Source organism: Tinamus guttatus, unplaced genomic scaffold (assembly GCF_059628265.1).
Source record: "Tinamus guttatus ecotype Peru unplaced genomic scaffold, ASM5962826v1 Tinamus_guttatus_pri_ptg000509l, whole genome shotgun sequence".
NCBI lineage: Eukaryota > Metazoa > Chordata > Aves > Tinamiformes > Tinamidae > Tinamus > Tinamus guttatus.
The window spans coordinates 107,206-128,895 of NW_028289043.1; the positions used below are offsets into that span (position 1 = coordinate 107,206).

Consider the following 21,690-nt stretch of genomic DNA (forward strand, 5'->3'; position numbering starts at 1 on the left):
TGGGCCTATATTTTTACCAAACAATTATTGTTTTTTTGTGGTTTTTTTTTTCCGTAGTCTTCCCCACTCCCAACATCTGTTAGAGTTCCATTTTGTAACTTCAAGTGTTCTGTTACCTATGAAGCCTAAAAGAGTGATGTGAACTTTAATAAATAGTTTCTTGAGCAAAGGAGCATGCAGTTGTTCTACTGGGTAGTTGCACATTGTCACTTAATGATGAATTGCTTACTGATGACCAGATTTCTTTGAGCTGTCTAGTTTACATACACGTCTGTCTGTTTCTGGCTCACTTAAACCACCCCTCTTCTGCATTTCAGAATATTTCTTTTAGACTATGTTTAAGATTTCTTTTTTTTTTTTCTCCTCAGTTGTCAGAACACTGAACAGGAATGTTCCATTGTATAGTTGTGTTCAGTATAAAGGACAGCATTTCAGCATGTCCCCTGAGGATATTACAAGGGAGGAAAAAAGCAATTCTCTCATTCCAAGTAGTACTATATGCCATTTTAAGATCTCTTAGTAAACTAAAGGGTGGGCAGAAGCCCAGGGTTTTTTTTTTTTTCTTTTGTCCTTAACAACTTGAAAGAGTCATAAGGAAGTTTTAATGTATATGTACAAGCATGGAGTTTGTTGTATAACAGTCCTTTTGCTGACACTTAAGAATTGAGTTTTGTGAGCTTCAATTCCCACAATTGTATCTGATTTATGCTTGGAGAAGTTGCATAGATTTTTTTTGTTGTTGTTGTTCAAAACACATATTTAGGACTCTGAGATTTCATGTCATGAGAGTCTGAGTACTCATGCACTGTTCTAATGCACAGGATAAGAAACACTAACATTTTCTGCTGTTTTACTCAACATTAATTCCACTATCCTTTTTACCTTCGCTCTTCCGCTCTGCTCCATGTAACTATAATGCTAGAAAACAGAATCTTTATAAAAACACTCCTGCTTCTGTATGGTATATCTTCCAGTAATGAATTGCAGCATTTTGGAACAAGTAATACAGATTGTATCTATAACTCTACTGTGTTATCAGAAAAACAGAATCGTGAGTTGGAGCATGTTAGATTCTTCATGCTATCAAACTGATTTAAATTTCCAGAACTTTGTGCCTTGTTTTGCTTACCAAAGCAGAAACTAATGAGGAAAAGCTGCCTGCCTGTCTCCCTGCTGTCTTGATAAAACTTTGAAATAGATGTTAGTGCTAGCACTTGCTTTACACTGTGCTTAGACACTTGTTTCTAAATAGAAATTCTGTTCAGGAGCAACACACTAATTTTGAGGTCAGTAATTATCTTCAAAAGAAGAAAGTTATTGGTCAGGTAATTATATTCTGATCATCAGTTCAGTTATGAAAACAATTAACCTGAAGTGATTGGGTTAAATAACCGTAAATAGAGATCATTTTCCAAAGGTAAATTAAACAGTGAGAGTGTTTGTTATCTCTAAGTAGATGTTTAGTGTCTAGTACTTACCAAGACTGTGTAAAATGATAGGATCAGAACAGTACACCTAGCAGCTTGCTCAGGGCCTTTTCCAGCCCAGTTTTGAGTATCCTCAGCATCCTCTGTAGGCAGCCTCTTCCAGTGTTTGACTTCCTGCATTGTCTAAAAGAAAATTATGAATAATATCCAATAAAAATTTCTTATGCACCTTGTGTCCATTTTCTCTTTTCCTTTACTGTGCTTCTTCTGAAGATATAAAGCTCTTGTTACTAATCTTTTCTCTTAGGTAGCTGAAGACAACCACAAGATTTTTCTCTTAACTTTCTCTTATAACTAAAAAAGTCTAGTTTTGGCAGTCCCTTATGCATCTTGAGCTCCAGCCCCTTTTGTCATTTTGGCTGCTCCCCTCTGGGCTGCTCCACTATCTCAACATATTGGCCTTGGCAGCCCACACCTCTGTGCAGTATTGCAGATGCCATTTCACAGGTTCCAGTGAGGGGATGGTGGCTTTTCTTGACCTGCTGGCTGCAGTCCTGACAAGTACAGACCCATGTGTGGTTGAGCTTCCTTGTCCCTGGGGCACGTTGCTAACTCATGTTCAGCTTGCTGTCACGGAGGGCTCCCCAGATTGTTTTGTGCAAAGATAGTAAGAACTATGTTTACACTTCCAACGCTCTGAAAACGCAAGCAGTGCACAGGGATTATTCAAGTCACATTTACATGATCCCAAAATATGAAAGATCCTCTAAGCTGAAGTGTGTCACGTGAAGAACTTGTGAAACCTGTCTTCCACCAGGCCTCTGTCTCCTGGACATTTCCTCACTCCATTCCTTTCCTCCATCTTCCATCTCTTTCTTTCTTCTCTTCCCACACAAATACCTTCTAGACTTTCCCCCCACTTGCTTTCTGTGAAGGTCTGCCCAACAAGGGCCAGTCTGCAGGGGCAAGGCTGGACTTTGGCTTGTGTTGGTTGAACAGTTGCCTACCTACTGCCAGGACCAGTAGAGAGCAGCTGACTTTGGCCTCCCCTCCTAGTAGGAGTGCAGGTCTGTGCATTTCCCCTGAGCCTGACTTCCAGTTTCAACTATCAGTCTTGAGACTCCAGCTCCTCTGTCAAAGCTGAAATTGCACAAGGATTCAGAAGTCACTAAAGACGTGGGAAGCGGTTTCAGTGGTTCTATCAAGCTTGTTTGCTTAGGAAACCATTTTGAAAAAATGCTGGTTTGAAAACCACTGATTATAGGGCTCTCTTGTGTAACACAAGACCATGTTAAATAATAATCACGTTAGCAGATCTGAATAAGTTATATTTAGTAAGTAATTGTTAAATTAATGTTTTTTTTCTGTATTTAGGCAAACTTTTAAGAAGAATGTTACTTTAATATGTAGTTCCTCCCTGTCTCGCCCAACAATTGTATATGTGCAACTAAGTAGTCCATATGCAAACACATTTCATTTTCAAAGACAACAGATCTTTTAGTGAAGGATCTTTGTAAAAATCCATAGCCAGGAGTCAGGTAGCTTAGTCATTATGTTCTGGTTTTGATTTGTAGAATGAAAACTTATGGAATGTTTCAGTTGAAAGTTGCAAAGACTGTTGTTTTTTTCCTCTGAAGGTAAACACAGAGTCTTAAAATAACTTGTACTACTGATTAAAAGAAGTTTTCAAAGTAATGTAAAATGGCTTATTTATATATCACAAGATCCAGTCAGTGAAACAAGACTTTTAGAACATGGTGTATTGAAAATAATAACTATAATTAACTGTTGATGGTATTCCTTTATATGGAAGTTTCAGTGCATGGGACACATCAAAATACAATCCGTAAGGCTGGGGAGTTTTGGAGTATGTTTTGGAACATCTGATGAAGAATTGGCCCAGGCAGCTGAAGTACGTTTTTGTTTGACATTTGTTGCATTTTCAGCTTTGCTGCCTAAAGAAGGTGTGTTGCTTATTTGATTTTTCCAAGGTGCATATATCTGCAGAATTTGAACTGTAAGTTTTTTGGATAGTGGAAATGAATGATATGCTGAGTTAGGTGATGCAAAGCATTCATATATATACCTGGCTTAAAGGTGTATATATTCTATGCTATTTTAATTGTTTATATGTCAGTAATCCCAGTGAAAGTTTGGAGTTATTATGAAAATGTAAATTAGTAATTTTTCATCATCTCTCCATGACAGGTAACTTATAATTTTCTTGTCTAGGACATTAGCATACCACACTTTATAAATAAAAATAAATAAATAGAAGTTAAGTGCCTTTATGACGTTTAAATGCTCAGTTGAAAAGCATAGGGAATTTTAGATTACAAATAAAGCATTCCGTGACTTACTTTCTAAGTTTTTCCCATGTACATAGGTACTGAATCAACTAAGAACTCGGAAAACTAAAATGTCAACAGAATTGCACAATATTTGTAGTTGTTCTATCAAAAAAGTGGGTATTTGTAGAAGATTAGTCTTCTTTTTGTTTAGTAACACCTGTTTTACATCATCTGAAATTGTGAAACATTACATTAAATGACAAAATACAAGGGAGGGGAATACAGCAAAAATTACATCTTTATAGATTACATCAAATCTTTTTGGAGAGAACTGTCTGCCCATAAACCAAGTAGAAGTATGTAAAGGATGTGCTTTGCATTTGAAATAACGTATCTGTGTAGCTTCAAGTTGCTTTGGTCATATTCTTCCATATCACGGACATTTTTAAAAGTTACTGCTTGTCACCTTGACTGCATGAGCCACTAATTCATTAACAAGAATCCACTGTAAAAATACTCCTCTTTAGGCTTAAATTATGAGCATAGAACCGACTGGTCATTTTGTTGTTGACAAGCTCTCTATGCTGTGGCATCATCTGTTTTAAGCTGGCACCTGTTTGCAGTAGTTCCCAATTGCAATAAAATGCTGCTGCATCCTGATGCTATATAGAGTTACTGTGTTCCCTAAGCCCACCTGATGGATACTACCTTTTTTAAAGATAGTAGGAGGAAAATAGTTATTACAGTCTTTCCATCCTCAATTTATGCTTCTCCTGTAGAAGGTCTAGTAGCTGATAACTTAAGGGTCGTTCTCACCAGGAGAAACTAGCAGGTGAAGGTTCGGCTTCCAGATTAGTTCATCTGTACCCTCCTGCTCAGCGTGCAGCTGGGAGCGGTGTTGGGCACAACCTTCGTTGCACTGAACCATGGTCTTTCTCCCCTCGTGCTGTTGTGCTTGGTAACGTAGATTTTTACACTGTGGTCTAGTGTCAGTGGAGTTGCTCTTACAAGTCAGAGTATAATAGATAGCAAAAAATAGATATAGAGCCGTGGAAGATGGGACAGATGTCTCATCCTATATTAAGACCAGATATTTTTTGCCCTGTATGTGGAAATGAGGGGTACTGTTGCAGATAGGGTCCGGCGGCCAGAAGATATCGTGCTGTATGGAAAGATAGGGCCCCTAATAGCCAATAGTGTTTAGTTTATGATGTAAGCAGAGGGATGTGACATTGTAAACCTAGCTATATAACACCTTGTTACCCATCAATAAAGGCCATTTGCCGTCCACCACGTTGGTGTCAGCGAGCTGATGGCCCGAGCGGCTTGGGGGTGGTCGCCGTGTTGTTCCTGAACCAGGTCGCCGCGCCGTTTGAACGGCAACAGGGTACCCTGTAACCACCCATTGTGTGCCGCATATGCCAGTTATAGATGCATCCTTCATGGGTTCAAAATTAAAACTGTTGCCTAATACATTTTAAGTCTATGTTGTGTTTCATGTTACATCTACTTGTTCATATTAGACATCTGGCTTTCATTCAGAAAAAAATTTAAGTATATACCAGACTTCACTAGCTCTAAACTTAAAATTCTTGGCTGGTTTGGAGTCAGCTATTAAGAGAAACTGGGTAAGCATGGAATTTTGCTCAAATGCATTATTTGTTTCTCTCCTTTCCCCAAAACATTTTTTTAGTCTGTTAAAGAACAAGAATTCATTAGGTATATTTTAAATCTACATGTTCTGATGTCTTTTCCCTGCCTTCCTTTCAGTTAAGTAATGCTGACCTGTACAATTTAGACCAAAGTTCAGTGTCTCCACATGCAGATACCACACAGTTACAGATATTCCACAGCAGATACGTCCAGATACAAAGAGTGGATGTTGTAATTTTCTATTTCAAGAAAGTATTTTTAAATAGTCTTCATAAAGGAAACTTGAACTAAAATAGGAAATAAAAAGAAAAAAAAAGGTATGGTTAATTAAAAAAAATTTTTTGAAGTAACTTTCTGATTTGTAACAAATACATGAGTGTAGGTGGATGTAGGAGCAGTAGGAGAACCCATAGAGGAGGCACTGTCATATGCAGTGCTTCCCCTCCCGCCCCAGTACAAGTTTGTCGTTTTCCTTTCTACATAAAAAGAAGAAAAACACATGTATGTGATCACAAAATGTCAAATGAAATGTAGGATTTTGGATACCCCTAACAAGCAGTATTTGGAGTTCCCTTTTCAAATTTTATGTTCTATTTGAACTTGAGCTTTATACTTTCTTTAAATTGAAGTATCTGTTGAGTATGCATATTTCTTACCCTTTATACCATCTTTCATTTTGCATAAATTGCTTATAATTTCACTTCTTTAAAAATGATTTTGACCTAAAACTAGAAGGATATCCTTTTTGCTGGTTTTATGACATGTGCCTCACTGCATCTAAGTTTTGGAAAGCATAGTTTTATTTGGACTGAAAAAAAGTCACATATATTACAAGAACTGCTATTGAAATCTTACCTTTTCAAGTGCCTAACAAATTTGTGTTCTGCCATTGCATGATATGGGCTAAATATTATCTCACAACTTCCCATTTAAATGATTTTTATGTATTTCTTTAAAGGTGTGCATACTGCATTAGGTCAGTGGTATATGTATGTTTTCAGCTACCTTAAGATATAGGTCAAATCCAGGTCCACTATGTTAAAGAGTCTCCAAATCCCATTTTCTATGCCACAACTTCTGCATGCGAACATTTAAGCAGACTCTGTCTAGAAGTTTGTTGACTAATCCAAAACATATTTCTTTTATCTATTATTTCTTGTATCTATTTAGGTCACTACCACCGATGGATTGTAATCAACTTTAAAGTTATTTTTTCTACTATTTTATCTCATTTTTTATTCAAGATTCTCATCTCTGTACTGAGGCTAAAAGTCTTATTAGTAATAGATATCTGAATTAAGAATTTTATTAAAGTTCTCTTTTTTTTTTTTTTTAAAGGATATGGCACTTGTTGCTCCTGAAGCACCTTCAGAACAAGCCAGAAGGGTTTTCCAAACGTATGACCCGGAGGGTAAGGCTGTACCTCTTGCAGAAATGAGATGTTGCATTGAAACCTCCTTATTCAGTAGAGACAAGTTTAAAATAAAAATTAAAGCAGTATTATGAGGGGTTAATCTCTTTAGAAAATAGGAGCATTATTTTCTAAAGCAAGTTTTAAATTTGCACTTTAAATGCGTTGTCCTTTCCACACCAAGTTATATGTTGTTTCTGTCTAGGCACAGTACTAATTAATAACTTAGCTTTTCCATACAGTAGTCAATGCAAAAGTGAAATGAAGTTTTCTAAAAGCTTTTCAATAGGGGCAGTTTAAATACAACAGTACAATAGAAAGTAAAGTCAGGCTTTTTAAATTTGCAATATTATCTGTATTTTATAAAAGACTTCTATGCAATTTGATTTCTGTTATATTTTCATAAAATAACCGACCAGCTGTGGTGGCATTCATTGCTGAATTCTCTTCTGTCAAATGTAGGTGGCACCTGCTTCAAATTGTTTTATGTTTTGTAAAATACAAGATGTCTTGCATTCAAGTATTATTTTAACTAACCAAAAGGAAAGGTTTTTTTTTTTTAAAAAAAAAAAAAGGTTTACAGTCATTATCTTAGTGGTATCAAGTGTCCATAGCTATAGACAGGTTGAAGTCTGACCAAGGCTTAAACTTCAAAGCGCATGAATTATAAACAAACCCACAGTGTCTGTATTGCATTGCTCAATTTTTAAGAAAGAAATTGAGAGAAAATGCATGAAGAACATATGTTGATTCTAGAATTTTGTCCTTTTGAGATAAAGATGCATAATGCTTTTATTTTTAAGTAAAGTTTGTTATTTTGGAAAGCACTTCATTTCTTTTCATGATTAGAAGCTTTGTTATTTCTTCAGATAATGGTTTTATACCTGACACTCTCCTAGAAGATGTAATGAAGGCTCTGGATCTTGTTTCAGATCCTGAATAGTAAGTATAATAAATTTGAAGTACTGCAATAAATTTTGAGTACTAAATACTTTCTAACTAACTACATACTAGTTATCATTTATTTTTTTCTGAAACATTTTCTTGCTTATGTGCTAGGCACAGAATGTTATTTTTAAGTGCTTAATTCAGATGTAATTGAAATGGAGGAGGAATTGGAATTAGACTGTCTCCAATGAGATAACTGGAAGCCAAAAAAAAAGACTATTTACTTTATCATATGTGAATACATTTGCCTAGCTGACTAGGATGTAATTATACACCAAAAGACCTGAAGAACCAGCCTGTATGGAGGCAGATGAGCACTGGTTCCATGTACTGCTCCAGTTATAGTTTTGTTACAACCAACAGTTGGTACCTCATAGTCTTAATGGTTGTCATTTGTTTCCAGGGTGACTTCCCTGATTCCTAGGATTAGAGTTAGGAATACTGAGTACTCAGTAGTTTATTTTTGTTGTACGACAGGCAGGTCTCCTGTTCTCTGGCATGTTCAGTGCCAAGGCTTACCTACTGATCACACTTTGCCACTAAATGCTAAGCCCAGAAAGGACAGCTCTGTGTTTAAAATTACTTTTATCTCTCCAAAAGGTGATTCTGCTCTGTCATAAGCTCAGGATCTCCTTTATTGTAGTTCAAATCACTGCTTCTGTAAAATGGCTGAGGAGACTTCAGGTTTACTTACCACAAGCATCTGAAATTTGATTGAGGCAATTTTCTTTCCTTTCAGATCTTATAAAGTACAACTGGGTTTACTGAGCTGTTTGTGAATAAGGGTGAAAATGGGAGTCAAAGGGCACTGTGGAAACTAAAACCAAAAAGAATACCAGACAAAATTGCCAGCATTAGTACTATGTTAATAAATGGTGAAAATTGCAAAAGTTTAGCAAGAAAAGAAAAAATAAATCTTAGTTTAACAAGTCTGAAAAGTTTCCTTTTGGCCTTTGTGTTCTGCTTGCTCAATAAATCTGGGGACATTTTTCTGCATTCATCTTTTTTCCATGTTTGGGCTTCAGGGCACTTGTGGCATACTCTTGACCTATTTCATTGTGCATAGTACATGAAATATAAATTGATGTAGGAAGAGTCCGTTGGAAGAGCTGTTATTTTAAAGGACCTCACTGGAGATCAAACCGTGGGATATTCATCCTTGAAATATTTCTTATTAAACCAGAATGTTGCCTGACACCTATTCAGCCTATTCAGCTTTGGCCCTAGATACCCCGTATATTTACTGTAGAACAGAACTATAAATAGCACATTTCAAACTTCAGGCTTTCAAATACAGGCTTTTCTGTTGTTTCATTTAAAACCAAAAGGCATTGCTTTATAGCATGCTATTTATCTTTTTGGTTTTGAGAACTAAATGAAAATTCTTGTGCTCGTGAATCTATGCTCATGAATTCTACATGCTCGTGAAATCTGAAGCTTAAAATTTCAAAATCTTAAAAGTCAGATCTGCACGGAGTTTAGGAAATACAGAGGAAAAACTTTGCAGAGCAGACCTGGATTCACCAGGAGATTAGCATTTGCAGTACTGAGCCAGTTCAGACAAAGTGGTATGTTAACCTTAGGAAAAAAATTTAGTCTTTTAGTAAGTAGTTCTGAGGACCCAGCTCTCTCCTTCAATTTATTTTGTCTGTTTCTAAAAATTTTCTGAAATTCCTTAGGACATTGAGGCGAAAGGAAAAAAAATGCAAATAATTTATTACAACTATATTAATATCAAGAAAGGTAGCTACTTAAAAAAGAAGAAACTTAATGATAGCCAAAAGGATAAGATGCTTATATATGGCACTAATTAAAAAAAAAAGCTGAGAGAGACATTTCCTTTCCACAGCCCCAGGGAAGAAAAGTTCAACTGGTTATAAGGACAGAGAAGCCTCTAAGAGGCTAAGACTGTCCTTTGAAAAGAAAATGTTTTGTCTTAATGAAGAAAACAGGAAAGAACATAAATTTATGAAAAGTTAAATGTAAATACAAAACAAAACAGAGTTGAAAATCTTTTGAAGAATACCTGTTAAGATATGAAATAAAACCAAACAATATTTCTTCTAAGCTCCTCAAAACCAAGAGACTTTTAAGAAGTCTCTAGGTCTTATAGGTGAGCCCCAGTATTAAAAAAACATTCTAAGTCATTAAGAAAAGTGACTTGAATTCTTTTTCATATTCACTGGGGAATACTTCACTAGGGAATTTTGTTCCTCATCCATATTCAGTATGGAAACTTATAGGGAGATTTCTATACCTAAGCCTTTTTGTAGGTTGTCAGAAGAACTAAGTCTCTAAAGTATCAAGAAAAAATTCTGGGTTAGTAAAATGAATGATAACAAATTGTCATCATCTGCTGACAGTCACCCTAGAATTCACACACTCTATAGTTAAATTTTAATTCACAAATGGAGAGAAAAAACATGTATCTGTGTGTTTTAGATACTGCCTCTCACTGAAGAAGTCTTTGGGCAGCACACTGTTGTAAGTGGGGAGGCTAAACTAAAGATACCAGGATAGGTTTGCCCTGTTAGACTCTATCATGAGCATCCTTGGTGTCCAGAAACAGGGTACTGGATAAGATGGTCTGTTGGTTTGGCCCAGTGTGGACATTTTTGTGCAGTACAGCTTGTAGCATTAGGCAAAAAGACAGGATAAATATGAATAAATCTTTACGCTCTAAAGTCTGGAGATGTGTGCTGCTTAAATAGAAGTGTAGAGGCTTTATTGACATTCATTTGTAGTAATCTGAAATAATACCAGGTTCATGTCGGTAAAGCTTTGTCCTTTGTACATTTATCTTGGCATTATTAGTTGTTAATTTTATCATTGCTAATTGTTTTTGGCTTCTTTGATATCAAGAGCACAAGTTAAATATGAAATGTACTTCTGAAATATGAATATGAATAAAAATGAAATATGAAAAGTACTTCTTGGAGGCATTTTGAATCTCCTTGTACAAACAGGTTGCTTGGCAGTTACAGAGCTGTATTTAAAAGCTGACTCTTTTATGTATCTAAGCCCAAGAATGTTTACAAGACAGCAAAATGCCTTTTGGGCTGTAAACCTGCTTTTAGATTATATGGGTTTAAAATTACTTTACCAAATATGGTGCTCTTTCAGAATTATCTCTTATTTAATTTGAAATATCAGATTACTTTTATTTTAAAATAACTGTGTTTTGGCAACTCAAATGCCATTCTGCTGCATTTGTCACTTATGCTTAAAAATAGAGTAGTCCTGATATACTTGGCAGCTTGTACTGTGGTAGCACAGCTTAACTTAGTCATGCAAGAATAAAAATGCCCTGCTCATGCTCTTTTATGCAATGTTTTTGTCATAGTGTAAACCTCATGAAGACCAAATTAGACCCAGAAGGACTGGGCATCATACTACTGGGTCCCTTTCTACAAGAATTTTTCCCTGAGCAGGTAATAAGTATAGCTTTATTACTGCTGAGCTTTATGTATTCTGCTTGCCACTGAGATTCGTATAACATGTGCATCAGTATCACAGGGACATTTTTAATAAGTATTGCATTTGTTTGACTCATATGACCAGCAAATAACTTTTTGCACTATGCAACAAATTATAGGCTTTCATTTTGCGTAAGGTGTCTGTGGTTTTGTGAGCATTACACTGAAAGGAACTGCATTATAGTGACAAGTTCTAAAATTAAGTTCAGGAAATCTGTAATTGTTTTGCATGAGGAAATGAACTTTCTCCCTATCCAGAAAGGGAAGTTCATCTGAATTTATGTTTTGAGAATGAAATTGCCATATTGTTTTTGTCGATATTACAGAAGACTAATGCAAACTGCTAACGAGTAGGAAAGTGTTGAAAGCATATCTAAAACAATTTTTTATGTAGATCTCTATTAACTTTTTTGATAGTTTACCAAAAAAACTGTCACAAAACTACATTTGGAATATCAATGTATTCTAAGGTCACCATCTGCTCAGGTCATGAAATTTTTTTTACAACTCTGTTCCAAATACTCATTAAGACAGCTCCACACCACTGAAAAGAGCATGTGTGAACCTAGCAGTGCTGTCCTGTTCCTCCTCTATCCTTTGTCACGTGTCCCTGCCCTCGCATAGCCAGGAACACCTTTGTAGAGACACCTGATAAACCCCAGCGAGCTGCTCCAGAGGAGAGCCCCCTTTGCAGGGCCATGGGAGGCTCCCTACATGGCCAAACAAATCCCTGAATTGGCAGAAGGCAGAGGGTCACCCTGAGGACAGACAAACTGGCTGGTGGTGGCAAGGGAAGGCCTGGGAGGGGTGCTGCTTTGGAGACTTTTCTGGCTTCTCAAGTAGTTTCAACTACATGACCTATTTTTTGCAATGGAGGAAATGTGAAACTAGAGTTTTTAAGATACCTTTGACCTGATCCTGTGTTAGAGATGTACAGCATACTGTAGCCAAAGATGATAAGGGCTGAATACATCATTCAGACGTAGTGCAGCTTCTAGACAAAAAGGCATTCATTTATATATCCAACATCTTTACAATAGGACATAATTCTATTTCTTGCAATTATTTTACACTTACAAGTCCATAAGACTTCTGTGTTTAATTTTAGGGCCAAGGTGCTTAGGCTGGAGCTTAGAAGGGCAAAGGACGTTCTCCAGAATTAGCAGTACCTAAGCCACCCTATACCGAGGGCCACAGAGAGCTGGAGGGGGAAACCCCCGATGTATGGGGGGCTGCCATAGCTCTGCTGCCTCTGTTTCCTGCTCCTGAAGGGAGCATCAGCTGAACAAGGGGAAACAGGGAAGGCAGCTTAGTGCAGTCAGGGGAGATCCCTTAGTCACTTGGAGAGACATGGTGGAAAAGCTCTTTACCTCTTGTAAGGTCAGAGGCCCCACGTGAAGGCCTCTCCATCAAGCACAAATTCACTATTGCTCGTGTTCACCCACCAGTGTGTCTTGCTTGTGCTATTGGACCTTTGCTAACTCTGATGCAAAGCATGGGAGTACTCTGCACCACCAGCACACCCGGGAGCTGCCAGAATCAATCTGTGGGCTAGTGCTGAGGACAAGGATATGGGTCATGTGTGCCTGTGCTCTCTGGATCAGATAGCAGGAGCCCTTCCCCATAATAAAACTTCGTTTGAAATCCTCTCCAGAAGTGAGAGTCTTCAGAAATGAATATTAATGTCTTCTTTAAAATACTGAGTAAAGAGGGGCTGCCAATGATGGTTGGAATTCTTGATGTTCCCCTTTGTACAGTGTTAGAACACCTACCTCGTGCTTAGGAGATGCAGATTCAGTTCCTCCTTTGCTGAGGATATTCAAATCCAAATTCTTACTCTCCTAGAAAGTATTAATCACCAGCTTGAAGGAAAGAAGCAGGTTTTTTGCACTTTTTAAAAAAATACTTTCCCAAAGTCAACATCTGTGAGACAGGAACTGGGAACCAGCAGTTCTCAACATTCAGGGTGAGCGTGCCTTTGTCAGGGGTAGAATGTGTGCTCATTTTCCTTCCCAAGAGAGTTTTATCTATCCTTGTGAAGCAACTTCAATAAGTGAGGTAACCCTTCCCCTTTTCTTCTGTACCCTCTCTGCAGTGAATAGCCCAGCTTGCTCCCTGAGACCCACAGCAAGATAAGGTTTTTGAATTGCTCCAAGCAGAAGAGAAAAATGAATGAGGGCTTTTTGTATTCTCTGAGTGTGCTGTAACCTGAGCAGATCTCTCTCCAGCCTTTACCTCACGTTTTTTAATACAAGGATAAGCTTTTGTTTGAAGCCTGGTCCAGTAGTTATAATAGAGATGGTAAAACACCTGTGTATTCGAATTCAGCAAAATGCAAAGCTTTTGGGGCCTTTTTGGCACTAAAGCATTCAAGCACCTGTAATGTTTGTTTGACAACTGCAGTGTTTCTGCTGTTAAGCAGCAGCTAAGAACTACTACAGTTAGTTTAGCTAAGCAGACTAAGATGCAAATTGCTCTAGCGCTGAAATGGAGAGTTGTGGGGAAAGGATTTGGCCATTAGTATAGTAGAACTTAATAGCATCCAAGCAATTGGTCATACATACACATAAGTGAAGCTACTACTTAAGGTGTGCAGCTTGAATAACTAGGACAGATTTCACATGCGCAATGCTTAAGTTACAATTTAAAGTATCCAGACAAGCAGTAAAAAACACAACTTGTTCCTAAAAATCTGGGGAAAGGAGTTATGCTTTTTTTAGTAATCTACTTGTGTTTTCCTGCTTAAATGTTTCTGTATAGTTGTAAAAACATGAAAGATACTATCAAGACGTTGTATATATTACATGAAATTAACTGTCTTCTTTCTTACCAGGACTCTAGGGTTTCGGAGTCATTCACTGTTTACCATTACAATGGACTGAAGCAGTCTAACTATAATGAAAAGGTAAGATCTGAGAAATGGAAATCTAGCCTCAAATAACCATTAGCATTGAGCATGCAAACCTGACTCCCTTTATTGACATGTAAAACAGGCCATAACTGCAGGTAAAGCACTTTTACGTGAAACTGTCTTTTTACAAAATCATTCTTCAAATATTTTTCTTCCAAAATGGTACATTTAGATTGGAAGCTGCCTTGTCCTCCTGATCCTATTTTTGCTCATATACATGATCGGTTGCCTGCACCACATCTCTTAAGCTCTAATAGAGCCATATGCTGCAGTTCTGTACAACAAAGCATAAGCAAAATCCCTTATTTTTTATTTTTACATAATACAAAGTTTAAACAAAGGCTTATTTTCAGAGAATTCTGTCTCTACCATTTAAAATGTTCCTTTATGACTAGGACTACTGGAAACAGTACAATTTCTGTGCTGTACATTTGGTCTGCTCTTGGTGGAAACAGTTCAGACATCATTAACGTATTTCGTTTTATTAAAGCAAAATTGATAAAGTATGTAAAACTTTATGAACTGGCTTCTTGTTATAAAAATGTTTTCTAACAAATGCTTCATAACCACGTGAAAATCGTCATCTCAGAGATTTTAGACGTTTAGGCTGACATAATTGGGCTTATTTCGACAGGTCATGTACGTAGAAGGCACAGCAGTTGTTATGGGTTTTGAAGAACCAATGCTACAGACTGATGACACTCCTGTCAAACGGTGCTTGCAAACCAAATGGCCATATATAGAATTACTCTGGACCACAGATCGATCTCCTTCCCTAAACTGATGCGTTTCATATGTAAACAACATACTACTATCAGATGCTTGAATGGGGATGGAAGAGTCGGTGTTTGCTTGGAAAGTGCTCTGCTTTGACTGTGTGAAGTTATACACTGGTATCATTGATGAATTGTAAATAATGATTACAAACACTTTTTCAGTGTTAATTGGAATATTTAATTTTTTAATCAGATTGATTTCTATTATAATAGTTTGTCTCTTTTGGCCACTGTAGTGCTGTTAATGTGAGTTATGTTAAAGAAAAAAAAGTGTTATAAAATCTTAAAATTATTTTGCCATCTCATGAAGATTTGAAAAATGTCTGTTATGCAGAATATGCATATTAGATGTCAAATCTTTAAAACATAAAGCATATTCAGCTTCCTCTGAATCATACAGGCATGTTTATTATTTAAATTATATTGGCTTACATTACAGTACCATAATTTGTGGACTAGACTGGCCTTTGCACTGAAAATGTTTAAATGAGTTTAGACTTTCTGCAGTTTTTCCTGAAATCCAGTTTTACCTAAAGAGCTTGCACAATGTGGTATAAATAAGATACATTTCTAGGACTATTACTAAGTATAATTCATAAATATTCTTTCTTGGCAGTTGTATATCGCTGTGGCTTAGTTATCAGGCATGCTAAAAGTGAATACAAAATCTGAATAAAAATAGATGTATTAATATTTATTTGAATTTGTATAAAATAAATGTAAAAAAATCAACAGCAGAAAGAATTTCTTGTTCTATAATCTTTAAACTGTTCAAATTTATAATATTGCCAAATACCTCTTCTCAGTATGTCCAAACAGCAGTGTAAGCCAGCTTTATTGTATGTGTTAAGTGCATGAGAACATCTGTTATTACATTATTATATTCCTTTATTTATTATCAACTTGTTAGCCCTAAAATAAAATCTTTTCCTTGACTCATGAGGTAGTGTTCCAAGTTTGCTTTTCATCCGACTTTTTCACTGCTTATTTTATGTGATTTAAAGGGACCTTGAGTTTAGAAACGACAGTTTTTGAAATGAACACATCTTGGGGGGGAAGAATCTTGTATCTTAACTGTGAATTCAGGGCTTACAGTAATGCCAGCACAGCTGAGAATTCTCATTTAGGTTTATTGTTAGGTTTATTATTATCACCCCTCGACCTGCTCGCAGTGCCCTTCCCAACGCGGCCCATTGCCACCTGGTGTCCCACTTGTGTCCCCCGGGGCCGTCTCTGCAGAGCCGCCTTCCCAGTCACCCTCCCTGCTCCAGGGCTGGTCCCAGCCCTTCCAGCCCCTGGGATCTCGGGCACTCAGCAGCCGGTCTGTGTTTACATGAAGATGCGAGATTGGTTTGTCAGATTTTGATTGACTTTAGGTGATTAAACTAGTTAATATTTACAAAACAGGAAAAATAGTATTTGCATGAGAAGCATTTTCCTAGAGGCTGTAAACTAAGGTTGCTTAGACGGCTTAGTCTGCTCCTTCTCAAATTAACTTTAATACTTTTCATCTATGAATTACTTCTGATAAGAGCTTTAACTGCATTGGTGTTCACAAAGGTAAGACTCAAAACAGAATGAGTACAGTTTGTCAGCATTTCATCTTGGAACACGCATTCCATCAACTGAGGGAAGAAGAAAGAACGTCTTGTGTAAGTAAAATCAGCAGTCTAACGTCCAGCAACGTTTACAGTACACCTTAGTGAATTTGGTCCTGACTGAACTGCTCAAATGCAAATATTGTCAGGCTTTAAATTCCCAAACAGAGGAGAGCCAGCACATGAGGTCAATGTTGGCCACACTAGCATCCCGTTCTAAAAAAATAAGTAACAACAACGAATATGAGAGATCAAAAGCATCCTCCCAAAGAACGTTTCTGCCCTCATCAAATAGTGCAAGTCCACAAAGGATTTTGATTTAGGTATGAAATTTGATAGCAGCTGCTACCCTGATGGACAGGATCCTCAAAAAGAACCCAAGAAAGGGTGCGCTGGACCTTTTGAGGGTTTTCACCGTCAGTCTCAAATCTGCAGATGCTGGGTGTTTGTGCTGCAACGGCTAATGATACTTCATTCTCCTGGTGCACCTGGATACGGACAGACTCTGGTTTGCCAAATACCTGGTTGAAGCGGCCTCACAGGCATCGAGGTCGAGGCCCTGCAGGTGCTGCAGCCTCGAGGGACGGGCAGAAAAGGGAAACCCCGGTTCTGCTCGGCCCCAGGGGAAGGCAGCAGGACACCGGCCACGCAGAGGGGCCTGTGGCAGCAGCAGGCAGCGAAGCTCCCTGCCCTGCACGACTGAAGTTTATATAGTCAGGCAAGCACTGGCAGCGGCTCAGAGAGGAATGTGTTTCCTAATGTGCTCCCAGCTGTGCAGTGCCATCTACATCTCTCCTGTGGTTAAAGAGCTGTAAAAAATAAAAAGTATCTTTCGCTATTTCTGCTGCTTCTGAATAATATGCTGGCAGCCCTGTGACCGTTTGATGAACGTCAAATTTTCACAAATGTTTCTTTTCTATGCGCTTCCTGAAAGAAAACGTAAAAAGGAAGAAAAAAGAAAAAAAAAAGAAAAAAAAAAAAAACCACTTGTATCGGGTAGAAGGAGGTTCCGCTCCGCGCCCCGCGGCCGCCAGGGGGCTCCCGCGCCGGCCCCTGCCCCGCGCGCCGAGCGGCGGCCGCCAGAGACAGCGCCGGGCGCCGGGGCCGCCGCTCCGCTCCGCTCCGCTCCGCTCCGCTGCTCTGCGCTCCCCTCCGCTCCTCTCCGCTGCTCCTCCGCTCCCGTCCGCTGCCCTCCGCTGCCCTCCGCTCCCCTCCGCTCCCCTCCGCTCCTCTCCGCTCCCCTCCGCTCCCCTCCGCTCCTCTCCGCTCCCCTCCGCAGCCCTCCGCTCCCGTCCACAGCCCCCCGCTCCCCTCCGCTCCCGTACGCTGCCCTCCGCTCCTCTCCGCTGTCTTCCGCTGCCCTCCACAACCCTCCGCTCCGCGCTGCTCTCGCTGCCTCCTCCGCCCTTGCCAGCGACCCGGCCGAGGATGCTGCGCGGCGGCGGGCGGCAGCGGCGGCCGTGCGCGCTGCTCCTGCTGCCCGCGCTGCTCTGGCCGCGGGCGCTCGTCGCCTTCAACCTGGACGAGGAGAAGCTCACGGTGTACAGCGGCCCGCCGGGCAGCTACTTCGGCTACGCCGTGGATTTCTACGTGCCGGAGCCCAGCACGTGAGTGGTGCGGCGGGGGCTGCGCGGGGCTGCGCCAGGGATGCGCGGAGAGCCCCGCGGTCACTGTCGCCTGCCTTGCAGGGTGAGCGTGCTCGTGGGAGCGCCCCGCGCCAACACCTCGCAGCCCGACATCGTGCAGGGAGGAGCGGTCTATTCCTGCGCCTGGCCCGCGCCGCGCTGCCGCCAGATCCCCTTCGACGGCACCAGTAAGTGGCGCAGGGAGCTGCGCCGGGCTGCGCGGGGCCGCGGGGGAGGTCGAACCTTCCCTTCGGAGTATGGACTTCTAGACGGGAACTGGCTTTGGACACAGTGCAGATAGATTATATGCACTTCCAAAATCCCAAGGCAGATGTTTCTTATTTCATTAGAACACACATTTTAAACAGCTCAGCCTGTTTATGTTTTTTTTTTCTGTTGTTTTCTCTTTATAGGTCTTAAAAATAATTTAAGCCTAGTGTTCCCAGGAACATTAAAATGGATTGGTTTAATTTAGGCAGATTTTGACACTTAATCATTAAGCAAAATCATGATTCCTTAGGTTATATTTAATCTTAGCATTTGTGTCTTGTTTAAATGTGAACATAATGCAATTCTGTCTTTTTTAAGCACACAAATTGAATTAAAAGAGCTTACTTAAATATAGCACGTCCGCAGAGCAAGCTCTGTCTCCTCCCAGCTCGAGGCACATGCACCCCCATCACTGTCACTGTGTTAGCATCTAGCAGCTCCGCTCCGGTGGCTCTCCCTGCTCCAAAACAGGGCAGCCTGTTCTGAGCACTTACAGTGGTTCTGTATCGCCTGTGCGTCTGCCCGCTTGGGCAGGGAATGCAGGGTATGGTTGTACGTAGGTGTGGATGTACAGGTGTGCCCACTAGTCACACAGTGTTTTTATTGCTATGTGTATGGTATGTATATCTTCAAAACAGAGCTGACATTCCTGTATTTTCATCTTATAAGTAGATTATTCATGTTTTGCAGACGTGGGGTATATTATTTTTACAAAGGGACTTCAAGTTTGAATAGAAAGCTCTCAGGCCCAATGAAAATTCCATTGTCTTTCAAAGGGGAGGTGGGAGAAATGAGTGTGTACCAGTGATGAAGCTTAGGCCAACCCCTGTGCTCCTGTGGCAAGCTCCAGGAAGGGTCCCTGGAGGGCTCGGGATGGCTCCTCACCCTTTGGGTAGAGCAGTTGCAGGTACTGTTCGTGGCACCAGCGAGGCTTGGCCCTGTGCCACGTCGCTCTCGGATGGGATGGAGAGCGTGGCTCAACCGGACCCTGCGACACGGCGCAGGAGGGAGCCCAGCACTCGGGCACAAACGCGCAGCGCGTGCGGGTGGCACTGCGCCGCGCAGCAGGGATCTCGTTCCCTGGCTGATCCAGGTACGGAAGCAGCAAAGGTGCCGATCCTCACGGTTCAGCACTGGCCAGCTGCCCAGGTGTGCAGGAAGCCCAGGAAGGTTTGCACAGCTTGCACCAAATAGGCATTTAATACATTTAAGTGTGGATTTAATACATTTAAGGCTCCTTTAGCCCCAAAATATTTTACTTGCAGGACCAAGTTTTCTGTTCATCACCACTATTTGCCCAAAGAGCGCAGTACCTAGGCATGATAACTAGAATAAATGATGCTATTTTAAATAGTGTGTTACTCACAATCCTTTTTGGAGCCTTTGACTACCACAGTGGGACATAGCTAATCCTCAGTCAGTATTAGGAGTATTTTCAGATTGTGGTTCTTTCCTTTGCTCGCTACAATATCCCTGAAAAATGTTGTTGCTCCTGTTTTATATTTATATTCACATTTTTCTATTTATTCTGAGAAACAGAAAAAAAGCTCACTCTGTCTCATCCAAGATCCTACAGGAAGCTAGTGATGACACTAGGGTCTGACTCCAGGTCTTTTTAGACTCGTCTAGTATCTTAATCACTAGATTATCCTTTCTCCCCAAACAAAAACATCCAGTAATTATCATAAGACTGGGTTTTCAACATTTACAGCTTTAATTTTAAAGGATAAATCTTCATGCCTCATAGGAGATTTGCAAAAGTCTTGGAAAGGGTTTCTAAAACAGAGCAGAAGGGTTATGTAGACTGCCTGATGGCTGGAAGATTTCATTTCAAGGCACTGTTGTACAAATCTTGCTTTTTAAGTACTTTTGTCTAGAGTATTATCAGCTCTTTCAGATAAATTCAGAAAGTACAGCAAAAGAAACAAAACAGATGAATAATTGGTCAGAGTTAAAAGCCAGGGAAAATGATGCTTATTATTTAACACATATACTATATCTCAAGCTAGATATGTGACATGCCTGCAGGTCATGCATTCAATGCAAGTTAGGCTCTCCCATGGAGGAGGCAACACACAGTGCACTCAGATGCTCTTTGTGCCTTTAGTGCCAACAACGGCCAACGGAGTTCAGAAGCAAAGAAAATTCAGAGGATGAGCACACTTTTACCCAGAGCCATAATAACCCCGTTGATTTCCCTGCAGCTGGAATGACCTCACGAGCTGTGGGTCTACACAGGTAGCACCATGTACGCTTGCAAATGTGTGATTGCAAGACGTTGCCTAATGTCATAATGCGCCTGTTTTGCTTTTGGAAAGAAGTGTGTAAGTGCGAGCTTAATTGGCCAAGTGAAGCTTATATGTGACTGCACAGCGTATTTCACTGTTGTCCTGAGGAGAATAGACCTGATTTCAGGAAGGCTTCCTTCATCTATAAGTGCTTTGGTGCTCCTTGTATTAAGATTAATATTGTCTTCAGTCTGAGTAAATGAAATACATGTGAGCCATCTGATGAGGATGCTGCAATGGCTTTGGTCGTCGGTTTTCTAAGGTCGTGCTATGACAGCTGTGGCGTTGCACTTTAGAAGTTTACAGTTACTCTGTTAGTACAGTCACTCTGTGCTTTATCAATATTGGGATGTATATCCCAGTGGGTGTGTGGGATCATCCAGTGGTGATATGGATAGATATGCCTTATTATGGGGCTATAAAATTAAATGAAAAAGAAAAAAAACTCTCTCGACAAGCATTGAAGGCTTGTTAAGAGGCAAAGATGAGCAAGAACACACCTATGAGTCAGAGAAGAAAAGATAAAAACAAATGTGGTGAATTTGCAAAGTAAATCTTGCCTCAGATAGAGGAGGGGCTTTCTTAGGATGTGATCTGAGGGAGACAGGTGAATGATAGACACATTACAGAAAAACTCAGGCTTACCTAAGTTAATGTTTGGCAGTTAGCAGTGAGATAGAATAGTCTTGGATATGGGCTGTTTTGTTGAAAAATTCCTTTCTATTTTTAAAATAGCTGAAGTTTTAGTTTTAAAAAGTTCCTGTATATCTCATGCCATAGACTTCTGTAGGCAAAATACAGAAGTGCTTAACCTAGCAGATCCTGAGTAAGAAAACTGTGGATGAATGCACCAGCAGACTGAGACCTCAGAGCAACTGACAAAGTGTGGCTTCCCTTCTTGCCTCCCTCTGTGGCTTTGAGGACTAAACCCTGCCCTTTGACTCGTATAAACCTTAAATAACAAAAGGCAAATCAATGTTTGTTGTGAAACTCCCTTGTTCCTTCTTTCTTGGAAA

The 21,690-nt window shown here is 39.8% G+C and overlaps 2 protein-coding genes across 2 annotated transcripts in view; both read left to right on the forward strand.

Moving 5' to 3' along the window:
- Positions 1 to 15,832, forward strand: part of MINDY3 (MINDY lysine 48 deubiquitinase 3) — a 51,214-nt gene extending 35,382 nt beyond the window's left edge. The window contains exons 11-15 of the mRNA XM_088533567.1: positions 6,710 to 6,782; positions 7,652 to 7,724; positions 11,074 to 11,161; positions 14,040 to 14,111; positions 14,752 to 15,832. Of these exons, the coding sequence (XP_088389693.1) occupies positions 6,710 to 6,782; positions 7,652 to 7,724; positions 11,074 to 11,161; positions 14,040 to 14,111; positions 14,752 to 14,901 (456 nt within the window). The 3' untranslated portion in view covers positions 14,902 to 15,832. The remainder of the gene's footprint in view (positions 1 to 6,709; positions 6,783 to 7,651; positions 7,725 to 11,073; positions 11,162 to 14,039; positions 14,112 to 14,751) is intronic.
- A 2,087-nt stretch (positions 15,833 to 17,919) lies between these two features.
- The window catches only part of ITGA8 (integrin subunit alpha 8), a 98,315-nt gene continuing 94,544 nt past the window's right edge, over positions 17,920 to 21,690 (forward strand). Inside the window, exons 1-2 of the mRNA XM_010224792.2 lie at positions 17,920 to 18,098; positions 18,180 to 18,304. Of these exons, the coding sequence (XP_010223094.2) occupies positions 17,920 to 18,098; positions 18,180 to 18,304 (304 nt within the window). The remainder of the gene's footprint in view (positions 18,099 to 18,179; positions 18,305 to 21,690) is intronic.